The sequence below is a fragment of the Vitis riparia genome, chromosome 8 (assembly GCF_004353265.1).
Source record: "Vitis riparia cultivar Riparia Gloire de Montpellier isolate 1030 chromosome 8, EGFV_Vit.rip_1.0, whole genome shotgun sequence".
Taxonomy (NCBI): Eukaryota; Viridiplantae; Streptophyta; class Magnoliopsida; order Vitales; family Vitaceae; genus Vitis; species Vitis riparia.
The window spans coordinates 9,989,716-10,007,863 of record NC_048438.1 but is presented as its reverse complement, the minus strand read 5'-3'; the positions used below and the strand labels follow the sequence as shown (position 1 = coordinate 10,007,863).

The 18,148-nt window shown below is 32.4% G+C and overlaps 2 protein-coding genes across 4 annotated transcripts; both read left to right on the top strand.

Moving 5' to 3' along the window:
• The first annotated feature begins 8,307 nt into the window (after nucleotides 1-8,307).
• Nucleotides 8,308-11,625, top strand: LOC117920357 (putative pentatricopeptide repeat-containing protein At3g08820). The gene has a single exon (XM_034837826.1). The coding sequence runs from the start codon at nucleotides 8,352-8,354 to the stop codon at nucleotides 10,410-10,412; it is 2,061 nt and encodes a 686-aa protein (XP_034693717.1). The 5' UTR covers nucleotides 8,308-8,351; the 3' UTR covers nucleotides 10,413-11,625.
• LOC117920358 lies at nucleotides 11,397-17,220 on the top strand. 3 transcript variants are annotated; one of them, XM_034837828.1, is made up of 4 exons: nucleotides 11,427-11,925; nucleotides 12,342-12,411; nucleotides 12,496-12,585; nucleotides 16,993-17,220. In XM_034837828.1, the coding sequence occupies exons 1-3, from the start codon at nucleotides 11,743-11,745 to the stop codon at nucleotides 12,543-12,545; spliced, it is 303 nt and encodes a 100-aa protein (XP_034693719.1). In that variant the 5' UTR covers nucleotides 11,427-11,742; the 3' UTR covers nucleotides 12,546-12,585; nucleotides 16,993-17,220. The 3 variants fall into 3 exon arrangements, with proteins under 3 accessions (XP_034693718.1, XP_034693720.1, XP_034693719.1); XM_034837829.1 differs by lacking the exon at nucleotides 12,496-12,585 and having other exon boundaries at nucleotides 11,421-11,925; XM_034837827.1 differs by lacking the exons at nucleotides 12,342-12,411; nucleotides 12,496-12,585; nucleotides 16,993-17,220 and adding an exon at nucleotides 12,005-12,335 and having other exon boundaries at nucleotides 11,397-11,925.
• The last annotated feature ends 928 nt before the right edge of the window (nucleotides 17,221-18,148 follow it).

Sequence of the window (18,148 nt, the reverse complement as noted above, 5' to 3'; positions counted from 1 at the left end):
TGTAGCTTAGATCAGACGTTGGTCTTATTCATATCATGAAAAGTTTGTGTAAATGGGGGTGTAGATAATGAGGTTCTGCATATTCAAGTGCCCAGGGGTCATCTCATGAAAAGATGCCATCTGCTTTCTCTCTTGTCTCGTGTCTCTTGGCAATTCATATAGGGTGAGGTGATTTCCTATTGGCAGGACCGTGGTGGTTCTCATCCATTTTATTCATATTTTGACCTGCCCATGTAAAAGTTACCTAGATTTCCACGGATGGCTAAAGTTCTTAAAACCATGAATTTGGGGCCTCACTTTCCTTTTTAAGGACCCACTTATTCTCTGAAGTTGAAGATGAGGGGAGCGGAAAATGTGAACTTTTCACGTGGACATGGGTAAGAAGGATAAGCAAATGACAGAATCAATGTCCACATGGTTTTCCTTTTTGGGGAATGATGTAAACATTTACTATCATCAAGATCCGTGCAGCATATTTTGGTAAAACTAATTTTTATTTTATGCATTAGAATAATAAAAGGGTCTCCAAAAAGCCCACGGCCCATGGCCCGGGCTAGGCCCAGCGGGCTAAAGCCCGGCTCGAGCCCATTTCTGGATGGGTCGGGCCACGGGCCCCAATTTAGGCTCGGGCCAGCCCGCTCTTAGCCTCCCACTTAAAAAAAATGTATATATATATATATATATATATATATATATATATATATATAAAAGATATTCGAAAAATAGAAAATGCTACATTAATAAAAATACTCATTGTTAACTATTTTATTAATTGAATATATACATTTGAAAATGTGGGAAAAGTTTACATCACTACAAAATAAGTACATCCCAATTAGGTTGACACCTACTTATTTGTCAATCATTTGTACTTTTCAACCACAAAAAATAAAAATAAAAATATGGCATACATTTAATAAAATATTTTAATCATTATCTTTTGGCGGTGATGACGAACTATCGCAAATCCATGAAGATTTTAATGATTTTAGTTTTTCCATATTGACAAGCATATTTTCTTCTTGAATAGAATCAAATATCATTTTATCTGTTATTGCCCAGTCTTTCACACATATATTTGCTTCAATAGAATCCGGTGCTAAGCTGCATCGTTTATCACTAACTACTCTTCCACCTGCACTGAAAGCAGCTTCTGATGCAACTGTACTCACAGGAACTGTTAGTACATCACGAGCAATGATAGAAAACACAGGATATTTGTGTTGTTGTGATTTCCACCATATTAAAATATCAAAATCTTCATTCATCTTCAAATGAAATTAAATCAGTATTAAGATATCTATATAAATCAGTTGTGTTGTTTGGAAAACTATTTGTTGTCTTCTTTCGACTTTTCAACATTTCTAGAGCTCCTTTATAAAAAGATGAAAAGCTTGTAGATATAGGTGGTAATTTAATAGAACTAATATCATCACCATATTTTTCTTTATAATAGTTATATAAATTATATAATAATGAATTTATTTCATTTTTAATTTCTTCAATTTTTATTTGGTCATTAAAATAAATAATTGTTAACTATTCATCCAAAGCTTCAAATTTCAATCTAGGGTCCACAATTAAACCAAGATAAAAAATTAAAGGTATTTCTCCCCAATATTTTCTAAATTTTTCTATCATTGCAAATATTGCATCATTAAATATATCCAAATTTAAATATTTTTGAAGTACAATAAAAATATTAGTTATTTGCATGACAACTCAGTTTGAAGATGGATAATATACACCACAAAATTTTTTTGTTGAAGTATCAAATACTTCAAAAAGATCTGCAATATGCCAATCATAATCATTTAATACATCAATATTTGCTTAACAATCATTGCTAATTAATTGTATTTCATATAGTTCTACTACTTTTCTATATTTTATAATAGTTTGTAAAAGTTTATAAGTGGAATTCCATCTAGTGGGCATATCCAAATTTATATTTCTTTTTTTCATATTTAACATTTTGCAACAATAAAAAAATAATTCATGTTTTGCTTGAGAACTATTAAGACCCGCAATAATGCCTCTAATTTTTTATAATGTATCATCAACATGTTTTATTCCATCTTTTACAATTAAATTTAAAATATGTGCACAACAATGCACATGAAATATTTTACATTGATCTTCTTTTATTTGTCAATATCGTTTTAATTTATATACTGTTGCATCATTATTAGAAGCATTATCTAATGTTATTGTAAATATTTTATCACGAATGGCAAAATCTATAATTTCATCATTTATTAAAGATGCTATATTTTTACCATTATGTGGAGCATTTATTATTTTAAATGAAATAATCCTTTTATTTAATTTCCATTCATTATCAATATAATGAGCAGTTATACATAAAAAACCACTGTGAGTTAAAGATGTCCAAATATCAGATGTTAAACAAATTCTTCCTTCAAAATTTGCAAAAAAAAATTTTAAATTTTCTTTTTGTGTTTCAAATTTTTTTATAAGACTTCTTTTAACTGTATTTCCAGAGCAACCTTGAAACTGAGGATTAATAGCTTGTTGCATTGTTCCCGTATAATCATGAGTTTCCATAAAATTGAAAGGTTGTTCTACTCTTATTATATAACCAATCATTTCTTCACGACAATAAGATTCATCATAAGAAAATGTTTTTAAATTTCCACTTTCATCTTTACCTAATTGCATATAATTTCCAATATCTACATTATTTTTAGTTTTACAATTTTCATGATGCCTTTTTAAATGACTCGTACCTGCATTTGAGCCACCACTAAGAAGTTTGTTACAAATTTTACATTTTGCTTTTATTTCTTTTTTATTATTTTCTAAATTTATTTCTAAAATATTTACAATAACATTAGATAATGCTTCTAATAATGATGCAACAGTATATAGATTAAAACAATATTGGCAAATAAAAGAAGATCAATGTAAAATATTTCATGTGCGTTGTTGTTCACATATTTTAAATTTAATTGTAAAAGATGGATTAAAACACGTTGATGATACATTATAAAAAATTAGAGGCATTGCTGCGGATCTTAATAGTTCTCAAGCAAAACATGAATTATTTTTTTATTGTTGCAAAATGTTAAATATGAAAAAAAAGAAATATAAATTTGGATATGCCCACTAGATGGAATTCCACTTATAAACTTTTACAAACTATTATAAAATATAGAAAAGTAGTAGAACTATATGAAATACAATTAATTAGCAATGATTGTTAAACAAATATTGATGTATTAAATGATTATGATTGGCATATTGCAGATCTTTTTGAAGTATTTGATACTTCAACAAAAAAATTTTGTGGTGTATATTATCCATCTTCAAACCGAGTTGTCATGCAAATAACTAATATTTTTATTGTACTTCAAAAATATTTAAATTTGGATATATTTAATGATGCAATATTTGCAATGATAGAAAAATTTAGAAAATATTGGAGAGAAATACCTTTAATTTTTTTATCTTGGTTTAATTGTGGACCCTAGATTGAAATTTGAAGCTTTGGATGAATGGTTAATAATTATTTATTTTAATGACCAAATAAAAATTGAAGAAATTAAAAATGAAATAAATTCATTATTATATAATTTATATAACTATTATAAAGAAAAATATGGTGATGATATTAGTTCTATTAAATTACCACCTACATCTACAAGTTCTTCATCTTTTTATAAAGGAGCTCTAAAAATGTTGAAAAGTCGAAAGAATGCAACAAATAGTTCTCCAAACAACACAACTGATTTAGATAGATATCTTAATACTGATTTAATTTCATTTGAAGATGAATGAAAATTTTGATATTTTAATATGGTGGAAATCACAATAACACAAATATCCTGTGCTTTCTATCATTGCTTGTGATGTACTAACAGTTCCTGTGAGTATGGTTGCATCAGAAGTTGCTTTTAGTGTAGGTGGAAGAGTAGTTAGTGATAAACGATGCAGCTTAGTGCCGGATTCTATTGAAACAAATATATGTGTGAAAAACTAGGTAATAGCAGATAAAAAGATATTTAATTCTATTCAAGAAGAAAATATGCTTGCCGATATGGAAAAACTAAAATCATCAAGATCTTCATGGATTTGCGATAGTTCGCCATCACCGTCAAAAGATAATGATTAAAATATTTTACTAAATGTATGCCATATTTTTATTTTTATTTTTTGTGGTTGAAAAGTACAAATGATTGACAAATAAGTAGGTGTCAACCTAGTTGGGATGTACTTATTTTGTAGTGATGTAAACTTTTCTCACATTTTCAAATGTAATATATAAATTCAATTAATAAAAGAGTTAGCAATGAATATTTTTATTAATGTAGCATTTTTTATTTTTTGAATATCTTTTATATATATATATATATACATTTTTTTTAAGTGACGGGCCTATGGGCCTAAATTGGGGTTCGTGGCCCAGCCCATCCGGAAATGGGCTCGGGCCGGGCTTGAACCTACCGGGCTTGAGTCGGGCTTTAGCCCACTGGGCCAAGCCGGGCCGTGGGTCATGGGCTTTTTGGAGACCCTTAGATGTATTAGTCTATTTATCATTAATTATCACTTCAACCTATATATCAAATATGTCGTTGGAGATAATAACATTGTTTTAAGTTTTTATTGTCATTGTTATAAATTTGATAACGATTATTAAGTAATATGCCAAAAAAATACACATAATGTATTTTTTTAAACATTATTTATTAAAAATAAAAACAATTTTAATGGCTTAAATTTTTAAGTAAACAAAAATGTACTTTTTTACATAGTTTACTTTCACCAGTTCTCAAGCTGGCCGAAATAAACTCAAGCAATACTAGATTTTTGAAATTTTGTCAAGGTTGTATGAACATGTTTTAAAGTTCACAATTAAGATATTTGTAAAAAGCTGGAATGGAAAATGAGAATGACAAAGAAATTTGAATTCCATTAAAAGATTCATTGTTATGAAATTAAATCTCAGTTTTACTATAATTTTTATTTTTATTTTCTATTGATTCTTCTTTTCCATATGGAATTATGATTGATCTCATTTCGTACTATTTTCATTATTCTCATATGTCAAACCAAATGCAACTTTGCATATATTGGACGATAATAAAATGTGAAAGCTTGGTCACATCCAACATTCACTTTTAGAAATAGAAAGATATCATAAATTTGTTTGTTTGGATATATTTTTGGCTTTCTATTATTACAAAACAAAAAGTAGTAACAATTTTTATATAAAAAATGGAAACTTTTATACAAAAGTATAGGCTTAATTAGTTATTTTAAAAATTACTTTCAAAAATTTAAAATTTTAGATAGTAATACTTTTTTCTATTTCAACTCTTTTAAACAAATTTTTAAAACCATTAACTATTGATTGTGGCTATGTTTAGTTCTTGGAAACTTTGAGGAAAACGTAGAGGAAGAAAAATGAGGAAAAGTAAAAGGAAAGAAAGAGTAAAGAAAAATAAAAAATAGATTTAAAGACAATAAATTATTTTTATATATTTATTCAAACTCATTTTACTTATTTTTATTATTATTTAAAGATTAAATAATTTAGAAATGTATAAACTTTTAATTAATTTTAATTATTTTTTATTTGATAAAATTATTTTTCTTAACAATTTTTTTTTTCTTTCCTTAATACTTTTCGGAACCAAGCAAACCCCCACTCTACCCTAAAAGCCATCACCATTGTAAGAACAAAAATGTTTTTTTCCCCAAAACAACTTATCTTATTTTCACCTTACCTTTTATTTCTACTTTATTTTGTTATCTTAGCAAAGAAAGTTTAGCACTCACTATTCTTTCATTTAATCTTCCTTAATGGATATGAAAAAGAACTAAGAAATGTAAATAACCAACATTATTTATTTATTTTTTTCCTTGATGATATAGAAATCTAAACCTCACTTCACCGTTGTAGATTGGAAAAAAATGAGTTAAGAGAGATAAATAATTAGTCCAAAAATAGCCAATTTTTTTTTTTCACATGGCAAGGTCAAAAGATAATAAGTAACGAATCTCATTTATACAAACTTATATTGTTAGTAAGTTAATTGTTAATCAAAATATTCGCTTAAATTCAATTTGATTGAGTTTCAATTATAAAGAATTTATGTGAGGTCGAGTCTATTATGGATTTAACTATGGTTAATTTTCATTTATGAAGGACTTAATTGATATTAAATTTTCAATCATAATATTCACTTAAATTTAAATTATGGTTGATTAAAGTTTCATTTGTAAAGAAGTATTAGGTTAAAGTATCTAAAATTACAATAATTACCTATATGATTAAATTATCAATTAAAGTTTACCTCTATATGACTAATTATCAAGACATAAATTTCACTAACAAAATGATTGAAGTTGATGGCAATGATTATTGAATTAAGTTCTATAAATCAAAACCGTTCATCTTCATTTTGATATGTATCTATCAATAACATATAATGTGTTAATAAAAAATATATAATATTTAATCAAAATATTCACTTCAACATATTAGCATATCAAACTAAATTCAAACATTAAAACTTTGAACACCCGATAAAATCCCTCCAGACTAAAAGTCAACCCTCGATAACATATGGACTTATTATATAGACAAATTCTTAAAATAGAACGTGAGGTGCTGATTAGAGACTTGAATAGATGGTCATGCATAAGGTATTTTGCACATTTGAATAAAAACATTCCACCATCATGATTGCATAAAACATCAATAATCAAAATTAAGATTGTTATAAAAAATGATTATATAAAATGTGATGGTAAAATGACGAGATGAATGTTTGAATATTTTCTTACTCACATATTTTGAGGAATATCGTGCAATCATTTTATATTATTTTGTTGGTTACCCTTAAGATTATTATTCTCCTCGTAATATAATATGCCATGACATACAAGAAGGTATAGGTTATAAGATGTTACCAAATTTCTCAAAACCCAAAAGAAACTATGAGCTAAGCTTTGTTTTACATCGATAACTTGTTAGGTCTCATTTCTTCCAACATTTTATATAATAGTAAGAATATTTTTTTAAAAAGAAGAAAATATAAACCAAAGTGCTTTTATTTGAAGGAAATTACTAAGTTAAAACATATTTTTTATTATTCTAATAAAGTTGTAAATTTGTTTATTGGGATAATTATCATTATTATTTCTTTGAAAACTACTTTTATATTAGACTAACCAAATTTGTTTTTCAATAAAAATTTCTTCAAAAATTTGTTATTCAGAAGTGTAATTTAATTTGAACATAACCTTCTTTTTTCCATTGAGTTTTCTAACGTCTACATTTAAAAGACATTTAAAAATAAAAAATAAAAAATCCTAGAATTAATATTCATCTTGGCAAAATCATGAAATATTTGTTGATGTTAATTATTTTTCAAATCCATTATACAATATAAGAGAAAATCCAGGACCATCATTCACTCATAAAATAAAAGCAAATACCAAAATAGGAGACTTTTCTTCCTATACTATATTATAAAATGATAATCTACTTTTTATAAAAAAAACTTAATTTCAAATAAGAAAGTGTATTCTTAATCAACACATATTTTTCACACAAGTAAGAAAGTAAATTCTTAGAGTCACTAAAATTCAATGAATTTTGTACCCTTAATTATGAATTTAACCCTAATCAAATGTTCTAACCGTACTTCGAAATGTTATCTAATTCCTAGATTCAAGACTAACAATAATAAATAAAATTTTAAAAAATTACAAATATGCAATTTACTATCTTGAACACACTTTAAGACCTAAATTCTTTTTTAAAAAATCAAGTAATAAACCTAATACTAATAAAATACCATTGCATGACATTATTCTTTGAATCATGGATGATATATATTATTAATTCATTAATTTGAAACATATATAATATGTAAATCGTTAATTTTTTTTTTTTTTAAAATTAGAAAATAAAGACTATACTTATTTACTCAAATAAATTCATTTTCTTTTACACTGACAACCAAGATATATGCCTTTTTTGTTTTTGTTTTTTTTAAAAAAAATATCATTTTGAATCTTGTTAGCTTATGACTCTTCGAAAAAACTTTTTTTTTTTTTTTTTTGTCTTCTTGTTTTAAAATAAGGTGTGATATAACTTCAAAAGAAGAAATATAAATCTAATCAAGAGAAAGAATGAAAAGTAAAAAGAGCTTTTTATGGTTTTCATGGGTTTTTGTTATTTACATACCAAGGAGAAAAGAAAGAAAAAATGGATGACGTAATAAAAAAAGGGAATGAGAACCTTGTAACAAATAATCCCATGCATTATGGTTATGATAAATGCAATTTGGCGGGAATAAGGGGAATGTGGAATAAGCATGCTGAGCAGGCCAACATCTCCTCCAATTTCCAAGGGTTTGGAGATCAAGAAACTCATTCTCCAAGGCTTCAACTCCTTCAAACACCTCAAGCATGTCCACGCTCACCTTCTCCGTTTCGGTCTCTGCCACGACAACTATCTCCTCAACATGATCTTGAGGTGTAGCTTTGATTTCTCTGACACAAACTACACTCGCTTCCTCTTCCATCAGATTAAACAACCCAATATTTTTCTATGGAATACCATGATCCGAGGCTTGGTTTCCAATGATTGTTTCGACGATGCCATTGAGTTCTATGGTTTGATGCGATCAGAGGGGTTCTTGCCCAACAATTTCACTTTCCCTTTTGTTCTAAAAGCTTGTGCCAGGCTTTTGGATTTGCAGTTGGGTGTGAAGATCCACACCCTTGTGGTTAAAGCTGGTTTTGATTGCGATGTTTTTGTCAAGACTAGTTTGGTTTGTTTATATGCAAAATGCGGTTATTTAGAAGATGCCCACAAGGTGTTTGATGATATTCCGGACAAAAACGTTGTTTCTTGGACGGCCATCATTAGTGGGTACATTGGTGTTGGCAAATTTAGGGAAGCCATCGATATGTTTCGGAGGTTGTTGGAGATGAATTTAGCGCCAGATAGTTTCACCATTGTTCGGGTTTTGTCTGCCTGTACTCAATTAGGGGATTTAAATAGCGGAGAGTGGATCCATAAATGTATCATGGAAATGGGCATGGTGAGGAACGTCTTTGTGGGGACCTCTTTAGTGGATATGTATGCTAAGTGTGGAAACATGGAGAAAGCTCGTAGTGTCTTTGACGGGATGGCTGAGAAGGATATAGTTTCCTGGGGTGCCATGATTCAAGGTTATGCATTGAACGGGCTCCCCAAAGAAGCTATAGACCTCTTTTTGCAAATGCAAAGAGAAAATGTGAAACCGGATTGCTATACCGTGGTTGGAGTTCTTTCTGCTTGTGCGAGATTAGGGGCGTTAGAATTAGGGGAGTGGGTCAGTGGGTTGGTTGATAGGAATGAGTTTTTATATAACCCTGTCTTAGGCACTGCATTGATTGACTTGTATGCAAAATGTGGGAGCATGTCTCAGGCCTGGGAAGTCTTTAAAGGGATGAAGGAGAAGGATCGAGTGGTCTGGAATGCTATAATATCTGGGCTTGCCATGAATGGCTATGTTAAAATATCATTTGGCCTTTTTGGCCAAGTAGAGAAATTTGGGATCAAACCAGATGGGAACACTTTCATTGGCCTGCTTTGTGGTTGTACTCATGCTGGTCTGGTTGATGAGGGCCGGCGATATTTCAATAGCATGTACCGTTTCTTTTCTTTGACTCCATCAATTGAGCATTATGGATGTATGGTGGATCTTCTTGGTCGTGCAGGTTTATTAGATGAAGCTCATCAATTGATTAGAAATATGCCAATGGAGGCTAATGCCATTGTTTGGGGAGCATTGTTAGGTGCATGTAGGATACATCGGGACACCCAGTTGGCTGAACTTGTATTGAAGCAACTTATTGAATTAGAACCTTGGAACTCAGGAAATTATGTCCTCTTATCAAATATTTACTCAGCAAATCTTAAATGGGATGAAGCAGCAAAGGTTAGGTTAAGCATGAATGAGAAAAGGATCCAGAAACCACCTGGGTGTAGTTGGATTGAGGTAGATGGTATCGTCCACGAGTTCCTTGTGGGAGACAAGTACCACCCCTTGTCAGAGAAGATATATGCAAAACTAGATGAATTGACTAAGAAAATGAAAGTAGCTGGTTATGTTCCAACAACAGATTTTGTGCTGTTTGACATAGAAGAGGAGGAGAAGGAGCATTTCCTTGGTTGCCACAGTGAGAAACTTGCTATTGCATTTGGTCTAATAAGCACACCACCAACAGCCGTGATTAGGGTTGTGAAAAACCTTAGGGTTTGTGGTGACTGTCACATGGCTATAAAGCTAATTTCAAGTATCACAGGTCGAGAAATAACTGTGAGGGATAATAACCGATTTCATTGTTTCAGAGAGGGATCTTGTTCATGTAATGATTATTGGTGATAGCTTTGGCAAATTAACCCTTGTATCAGAGAGGAAATGCCATTCAGCCATTGTCTCCCTTTCTTGTAAAAGATAAAGATTAAATATTCTGGTATTTAGGCATTGTCCAAGTTCTTGAATGCAGCCAAAATATTTAAACAAAAAAAACAAAAAAAATACTAGAGGAATGTCCAAGCTTATCCCAAACGAATTGAAGTTGAACTTATCCAAGTCAGCGGCTTAAAGAGTGGGATAACGATCAATCCGGCTTCCAAGCTTCCAATTAGGATAATCCACCATGCTTGAATCCACTTTTGAGAAATTAAAAACTTCTTAGTCTCGGTTTTAACTTTCAGTGAAAACAAAAAAGACAAAGCTATTCCACGAGGTCATCCTTGATTGGGCATGACCAACTTTCTTCTTGGTGTTTCAATGTCGATAAAGATGGTCGATTAGGAAGGGGTGTAGGATTCCTACCTATGAGCAATTGCCGGATTCCTACCTAACATCATAACGTGAAAACATGAAGATTGATGCTTCAAAAGGGTACTTGAATGAGGACCCATCTTGCCAATCAAGACTTTAATCCATCCAACCCTCCATATTTAGTTCAATTTTCACAATATTTCTCTGATAAGAAAAAAAAACAAATGTGTATCATGATTGCGTACAGAAACATTATCAAATTTGATGATTGAAATTCAATTATTGGGTGTGATAGCTAACAGTAGTATGTACTTGGGAAAAGGGGAGCGCTACGGAATATAATTTTGGGGTTGGGTACAATTATGATTCAAATAATGGTTAATGTTTTGCAGCCATGGCCCAACCCTGGCACCGACCTACGGCTATTTGACCATTGTGGTGGTGTGGGAATCTTCACGTTGAGGCTCCTGGGCCGTCAGGTATGGATTGCCTCTAGAACGACGTCGTTTTCAAATAGATGGCAAATTGCTAAGGACCACTCTAAACGACGCCGTTCTCTGTTTCTTGCTTGCCACACTTCCCCTGGGAATGTGAATGTGAAAGCTGCTGGGTGTTTCCAGCCCTTGCTCTACGACTGAAAACCCTTCTAAACTCTTTAATATTTTACTCGGAAAAATCCCTTCAATTTCCCCCGCAACCAAACGTGGAATCCGTATAGAAAGGAAGGAAAGGGTAACATAGAAAGAAGTAGAAAGTCTTTCTTTATCTTTGTCTTTCCGTTTTATCCGGACCTCAATAGAATCGCACAGAATCATCATCGCAAAATCTTGGAAACTCTCGAGTTATAGCTGATCCTGGGGGCGAATTCAAGCCTTGAAGCAACGAAGAAGAAGATCGTAGTAAAGGAAAAGAGGAGGAGAAGAGAATGGAGAGCAGCGCTGCTGACAGAAGCCACCATCGTGTGCCTCTATCGGAGGTGGTCTCGGATTGTGTGAAGCGATGGTTCCAAGACACTCTCAGGGAGGCCAAATCTGGGGATGTCTCCATGCAGGTCTTGGTGGGTCAGATGTATTATAGCGGCTACGGCGTTCCCAGAGATGCACAAAAGGTCTATATTTTTCGTTATTTGCTTCTTGTTTTGATTTTTTATTTATTTATTTTTATTTTTATGGGATTTGCTTTTACAGATTGTAGGTTTTGTGGTGTTAGAGAACTTTGTGTTCTGTCCACTTCCTGAGAAGCCAAGGGAAAAGAAAAATGAAATTTTGAATCTTATATTTCATTTGGTAATTCGTGTTTTTGACATTATATACTTGGTAGTGAGAAATGATCTCAGACGGAAATGAGTTAAAACTTAGGAATCTTATAACTTCTTGAGGTAGAATTCCTAATTTTCCTTGTTTATCCCTTTTTCTCCTCTTCTTTCTACAACCAAATGGGGTTTGCAGTATTGTGTTGTGGTATTTTTCTGTTCCTTCACGTCTAGTGTCCTTTGCTTAATTCCTTCGGCTGTTGGGGTTTCAGGGAAGAGTTTGGATGACAAGGGCTTCAAGGACTCGGTCTTCTGTTTGGAAAGTGAGCGATAAACACCCTGGTAAATATCTCTCTGTATCTCTATGTACCATCTTATTTATTATTATTAATTGTGCCTCTGTTTGTTCTGGTGGATCTTTGTTAGGTTATAATGCAAGTGACTCGGATTCAGATGAGTTGAAGGGTGATTCATAGTCAAACCTATTAGGCCTTTGTTTCCTGAAAAACATAGAAAGTGAGTTGAATTGTCCAGTGATTCTGTTGTTCTTGGTGTTTTTGTAGTAAAATTGCTTTTATTTGGCTGAGGTTAATGTATTATAACGATCAAGAAGCTGGGTTTGTCTTGTCCTTGGGAGCTGTGTTTCTCTTATTATGCTTTTTTCTGACTCAAGCTTGTTTAAAATCAACATGTTATCTGGAAGTAGATTTTGTTGTTATCCAAAAATCAAGTTGCTGTGACGATTCTGAATTTGATTGACATATGGATAATAACCCTAGGCCACTGAGTTCTTTTAAACTTTAACATGGTCTTGATCTTTAGCGATAAGCTTTTGTGGGTTCCTTGCATATTCCTATGAAAAGAATTGGCCTCTTCCCGTGTTGGTCATCTAAGTCAGAGAAATACTAAAGTTTCTGTCCTACTTCCATCCTTCTCTATCTCACTCAAATTCAATGCCTTTATTAAAGTACCTTTGATTCCCTTTATACCCTTTTTTCAAATGGTAGAGAATAAGTGAATAGGCAACAAAGGAAAGTATATTGGTTCTGGTTATTTGTTTCCATGTCCCACCAATATATCCCAGTATCCTTGGGCAAACGTCTCTTGGTGGCTAGTGTTTCTAAATTCTAAATTTTAATCATTTTCTTTTTCTCCACATGTCACTTGGTTTCCATGTTTTTAAGTGGCGGTATCTAAATATTAGCTAAGATCTGTAACAATATCTTGGTGAGGACAAGTATGATGCCTTTTATCCATTTAGATTACCAATATTGTAGCCTTCAAAGAACATTTTGGTGTACTTTTATTTGTACTTTTGTCATGATAATAATAAATCATTACAATGCAGGCCCATTATTATGTTTCCCCTCTGGCCATCTCAGATATCAGTAATATGTTTCTCTTTTAGAACTATAATTATCTTCTATGTGCTCAAGCTTCTTTTATGTGAACTCATTTATGTTGAAAAAAGCAAAAATAGACTTTAATCTCAATAACCATACAAGTCTGGCATGCCTAGTGGTGTAGAACTCACTGAATTTAAATGATTTATCCAGCTGCTTTGAAATCAGCCATAATGACCAGACCAGGCAGAATGTTACAGTTCTTATGATGTGCTACATGGGGCTGAACCAGGTCTAAAGGCATAGCTTTTCTCCGACATTTATTTGTTAGGAAACCCCACTCTCCCTTTTAGTGGGTTGAAAATTGATGATTCATCTGGAAACCTCTTTTCTTTCATTTGATCTTTTCTTTTTGTCGTTTAAAATCTGAGTTTTTCCCCCTTATTGATATTTCTTCTGTTTGTGGTGTGAATTTTCACCTTTTCAGGTAACATTATGTGTTATAGTGTGCGTCATTGTTTTAAAATTTTTATTGGTTTTTCAATTAGTGCTTGACCAACTTCTAAAATCTGGTACTTGGTGTAGCCTTTTTTTGGCTCTTTAATATATCTTCTGCGCCTTTTCCTATCAAAAGAAAAGAAAAAAAAAAAAACTACTAAAATCTGAAAATTACAAATTTCATTTGATTATTTTTATTAGTTTGTTTGATTAGATGTTTAAAATCTAAGTTGGACTTTCATGTGGTTTGAGGTTATATCAAGCTTAGAAATAAACATGGAGAAAGTGAACTAATACCGATAGGACAAGCTGCATATGTGGAGGATCTTTCTTTATTGTTAGGCTGTAGGGTAGGAGTCTTTCCCACTTCCTACTTGGGCCTACCCCCTAGGAGCTTCTTTCAAATCAAAAAGGGTGTGGGATGTGGTGATGGAGAAATTTCAAAGAAGATTTGCTTCGTGGACGAGACAATATCTTTCCAAAGGAGGGAGACTTACTTTGATCAAGAGCACATTATCAAGGCCTTCCATTTATTTTATGTCTTTTTTTGTCATTCCAAAGAGGGCGAGCCTTTGATTGGAATAGATTCAAAGAGACTTTCCTTTTTCTATTTTTTTTTTCTCTTTGTCGGGGGGGAGCTAGGGGGAGGCTAGAGAAAAAGCCTCATTTAGTTAGTTGGTCTGTGGTCTAATTGGATAAAAAAGAATGGTGGTCTTGACATTAGATGTCTACCACACACTAAACAGGGCTCTCCTTGATAAATGGAGTTAGAGATTTGCTTCATAGAGAAAATCACTTTGGAAACAAGTTATGGTTGGAAAACTTGGGACCAGGGGATGGTGTTTGAGAGTGGTGATGGACAACAATGGGTGGGAGACCTTTAAAAGTATATCTCACTTCATCGTGGGCAACTGAAGGAAGGTAAAGTTTTGGAAAGATAGATGGTATGCAGATAGATCTTTGGATCAATCCTTGCTAACATTATTCCTTATGCTCTTTGGAAAAGATGCTTGGATTGTAGAAATGTGGGAGCAAGTGGAGGAAGGGGCTTGATGGAATCCCCTATGAAAATGATTGAAAATTAGGAGTGGAGGCCTTTTTAGAATACAACAATCGGCCTCAATTAGAAGGGATGAGGAGGATAGATTTGGTTGAAAGGTAACAAAGTGCACCAAATTCTCTATTAAATCCTACTACTCTTCATTATCTTGGGGAAGAAGTGAGCCATTCTCTTCAGGCATAGTGTAGAATCCTTGGGTTTCTAAGGTGAGCTTCTTTCCTTGGGAAGCTTTATAGGGTAGGATTTTAGTGCATGACCAACTCAGAAGGAGGGGATGAAATTTTCTGAACAGGTGCTACAAGTGTAAATGGAAAGAGGAGTCAGTTGATCATTTGCTTTTACATTTCCAAAGCGAGAATTTTGTGGCAGATGGGTCTTTTCTCTTTTTGATGTGACCTGGGTTATACACTCTCTAGTAAGAGGGATCCTTATGAGTTGGCATGGTTCCTTGAGGAAGAAGGAGAAAGTCTGGAAGACTACTCCATTATACATATTCTAGTTGTTATGGATGGGAAGAGATAAGAAGTCATTCAATGGCCTGGAACAGTCAGATTAAACACTCTTTTTTTTTTTTTTTTTTTATGTGTTCCTTTTTGGATTGGGTTAGAGTGTACATAGGTGACATTCCATGACTATGTTAGTCTTTATTAATTGGCTGAGCTCAAAGTAGGTGGAAGGAGGTCATTTTTTTGTTCTTCTTTTTCTTGCCTGATGGCACCCTTTTTATATACTGTTTGTACTTTGTTTCATCCTCTTTTAGGTTCTGTTAATATATTCTCTCTTTTGCCTGTCAAAAAAAAAAAAAAAAGTTTGATTGTATGGCATCTGATTGTTCATTAGTCTACAACCTTATCTTTGACCTGCATGCCAAGTTATGTTGGTTTATTGAGTTCATGTTCCAAAAGTTCATTTTCATTTTCTTTTTCAAAAAACCATTCTCATGTCCTGACATTCTTTTATGTGTGGATTTGGGGTTGACAAGAAATAGTTGGATTTCTATACATAGAGAGGAGTTTTCCTAGGTCACATATTGGCAGAAATGGTTGGCCTTCTTGTTGAGTATGGGAATAAGCTTCAACTTGTAAGGTCTAATGGGATGCTTGAAATTTTTTTAGGAATGGGTAATTCAAGGATTCAGAGGCTTTTTCTTTTGGGGTTGGACTGATGGTAGCATATAGATCAAGTTGATCAATGAATGCTTTTCCTGTTCAAATAATTTTGATCCCTCTGAATAGCTAACCTTTTGAATTATAAAATCCAATAAATTCAATCATGTTTCTACCTTAACACCACCTCAAGCCACACAGCATTCATCCCCAGTCCCCTCCACCACCGTACATGTACAGGGATCACCCACAAAGATACATGTTCACGCATGTTCTCCATTCCTTTCCAATAGAATCCTGACATTTTTTCTTCAAAGCTTTCTGATAGATATAGATTTTCTTTTTATTAGAAAGTTGTTTTGCCATCAAAAGCACTAATCACTAATGTTTGTGCCTGCGAAACTAATGTTTCTGAGAGTTTTATGATTTTGTGTGCGTATGTAGGTATGGAGAGATGTTTGTGGCTTGGGAAACTAATCCTTCTGTAAATTTGATATGATTGTGTGTATGGAGAGAGAGAGAGAGAGAGAGAGAGAGATGCAATTTATTTAGTGCATTCATGTGAAGTCAATGATGGCACTTATTTAGAAAAATATGACAGAGGATTGCATGATTAAATGGACGCATTAGTTGGACAGTGAAGAAGAAAGGTAAAAATCATGGGTTGATATTTTTTGAAAAAGAATTGATTACCTCTGATTTAATAAGACAGCCTTTGAACGAGTGTGTTGGTAAATAATGTGCTTAAGGTTTTGTTGAGGTTCTCTATAGGTGTAATGATGTGATTCAACATTGATTCAATTAGTTTTAAAATTAATGGATTGTCGGACCAATATTACTAATGTTCCACACACAGTCAAATGGGATCATGGATTGTTCTGCCTTTTTATTATTTTGTCGACATCTTTTCTTGCAGGTGCTGCTTGGAGTCTGCCTGTTTGCCCACTACAGATGTGCCTGTAACTGAACTCTATACTTTCTATCTTTAGTTTTCTCTGCTTTCCATACTCCCCATTGTTAATTTTCTGAACATTTAGATAGGTCGGATTTTCATGGGCATTAGTCCTTGTGGGTATTGATTGCTTATACAGTGAGTGTACTTCTGTTGTCAAAAAATAAAAATAAAAATTTGAGTATTGGCTTTGTTTTCTTTCCAAATGATAAGATAGCATCCATCTTTTAAAGTTCTGATAAAGCTTGATGGGAATTACTCGACCAAAAGGGGGAGAAAACCAAATGGCGGTTGCTCATACTCAATCAATTTCAGGCTTGAAATGGTTTCGTAGAATCTCAGGCTCACCCCAAAGTACGATTTTAAAAACATGGTCGGTCAAAACAAGATTCTAACACAGTTGGGTTTCAGAAAATCCCTGCTTACCATGGCAACTTCTATGTTTCTCTGGGAACACGAAGATGTGCCAGTTCTTTTGACAATGGGCACAAACTCTTAACCAGAATGTGATGTTTTATGGTGTGTCAAGTTTATTTCCTTTGCTGCCATGAATACTGAGCAGTTGCCCCTAGTTGGATCCTTACTGAGAGGCTAACACAGTTCATTTTGTATTATGGATAATCATAAAAACAAACCAAGGCATTTTGGCAGCCTCTATTGTTTGTAGTGTTGGCAATTTATTTGGCAGTCACATTCTGCAGCACTCAGTTTACTTGCTTTGGTCAAATTGTAAATAAAGTAAAAATGGATATGATAGCTTGGAATTACCCCAACCCCAAGAAGCTGCACTTAGTTTTACTTTTATAACTCCAATTTCTTCCCCCTGTAAAAATGAAATAATCTCTGCCCACCATCATTTAGCCTGCAATTCCAACTCCTTCACAACCAAAGAATTAAATAAAATTTTTATTATAAATGTCAATAGTTTTTTTATTATAAAAAAATTAAATAATTACTACAATAAAATTTTTATTTAATAAAATTTTTACTTTTATAATACTTTTTTTTTTATTATAAATGTCAATAGGTTTTTTTTAAAAATTAAATAATTACTACAATAAAATTTTTATATGTTTCACTACAACACTAAATAAATTTATAAATAAGTGTAAAATTAAAA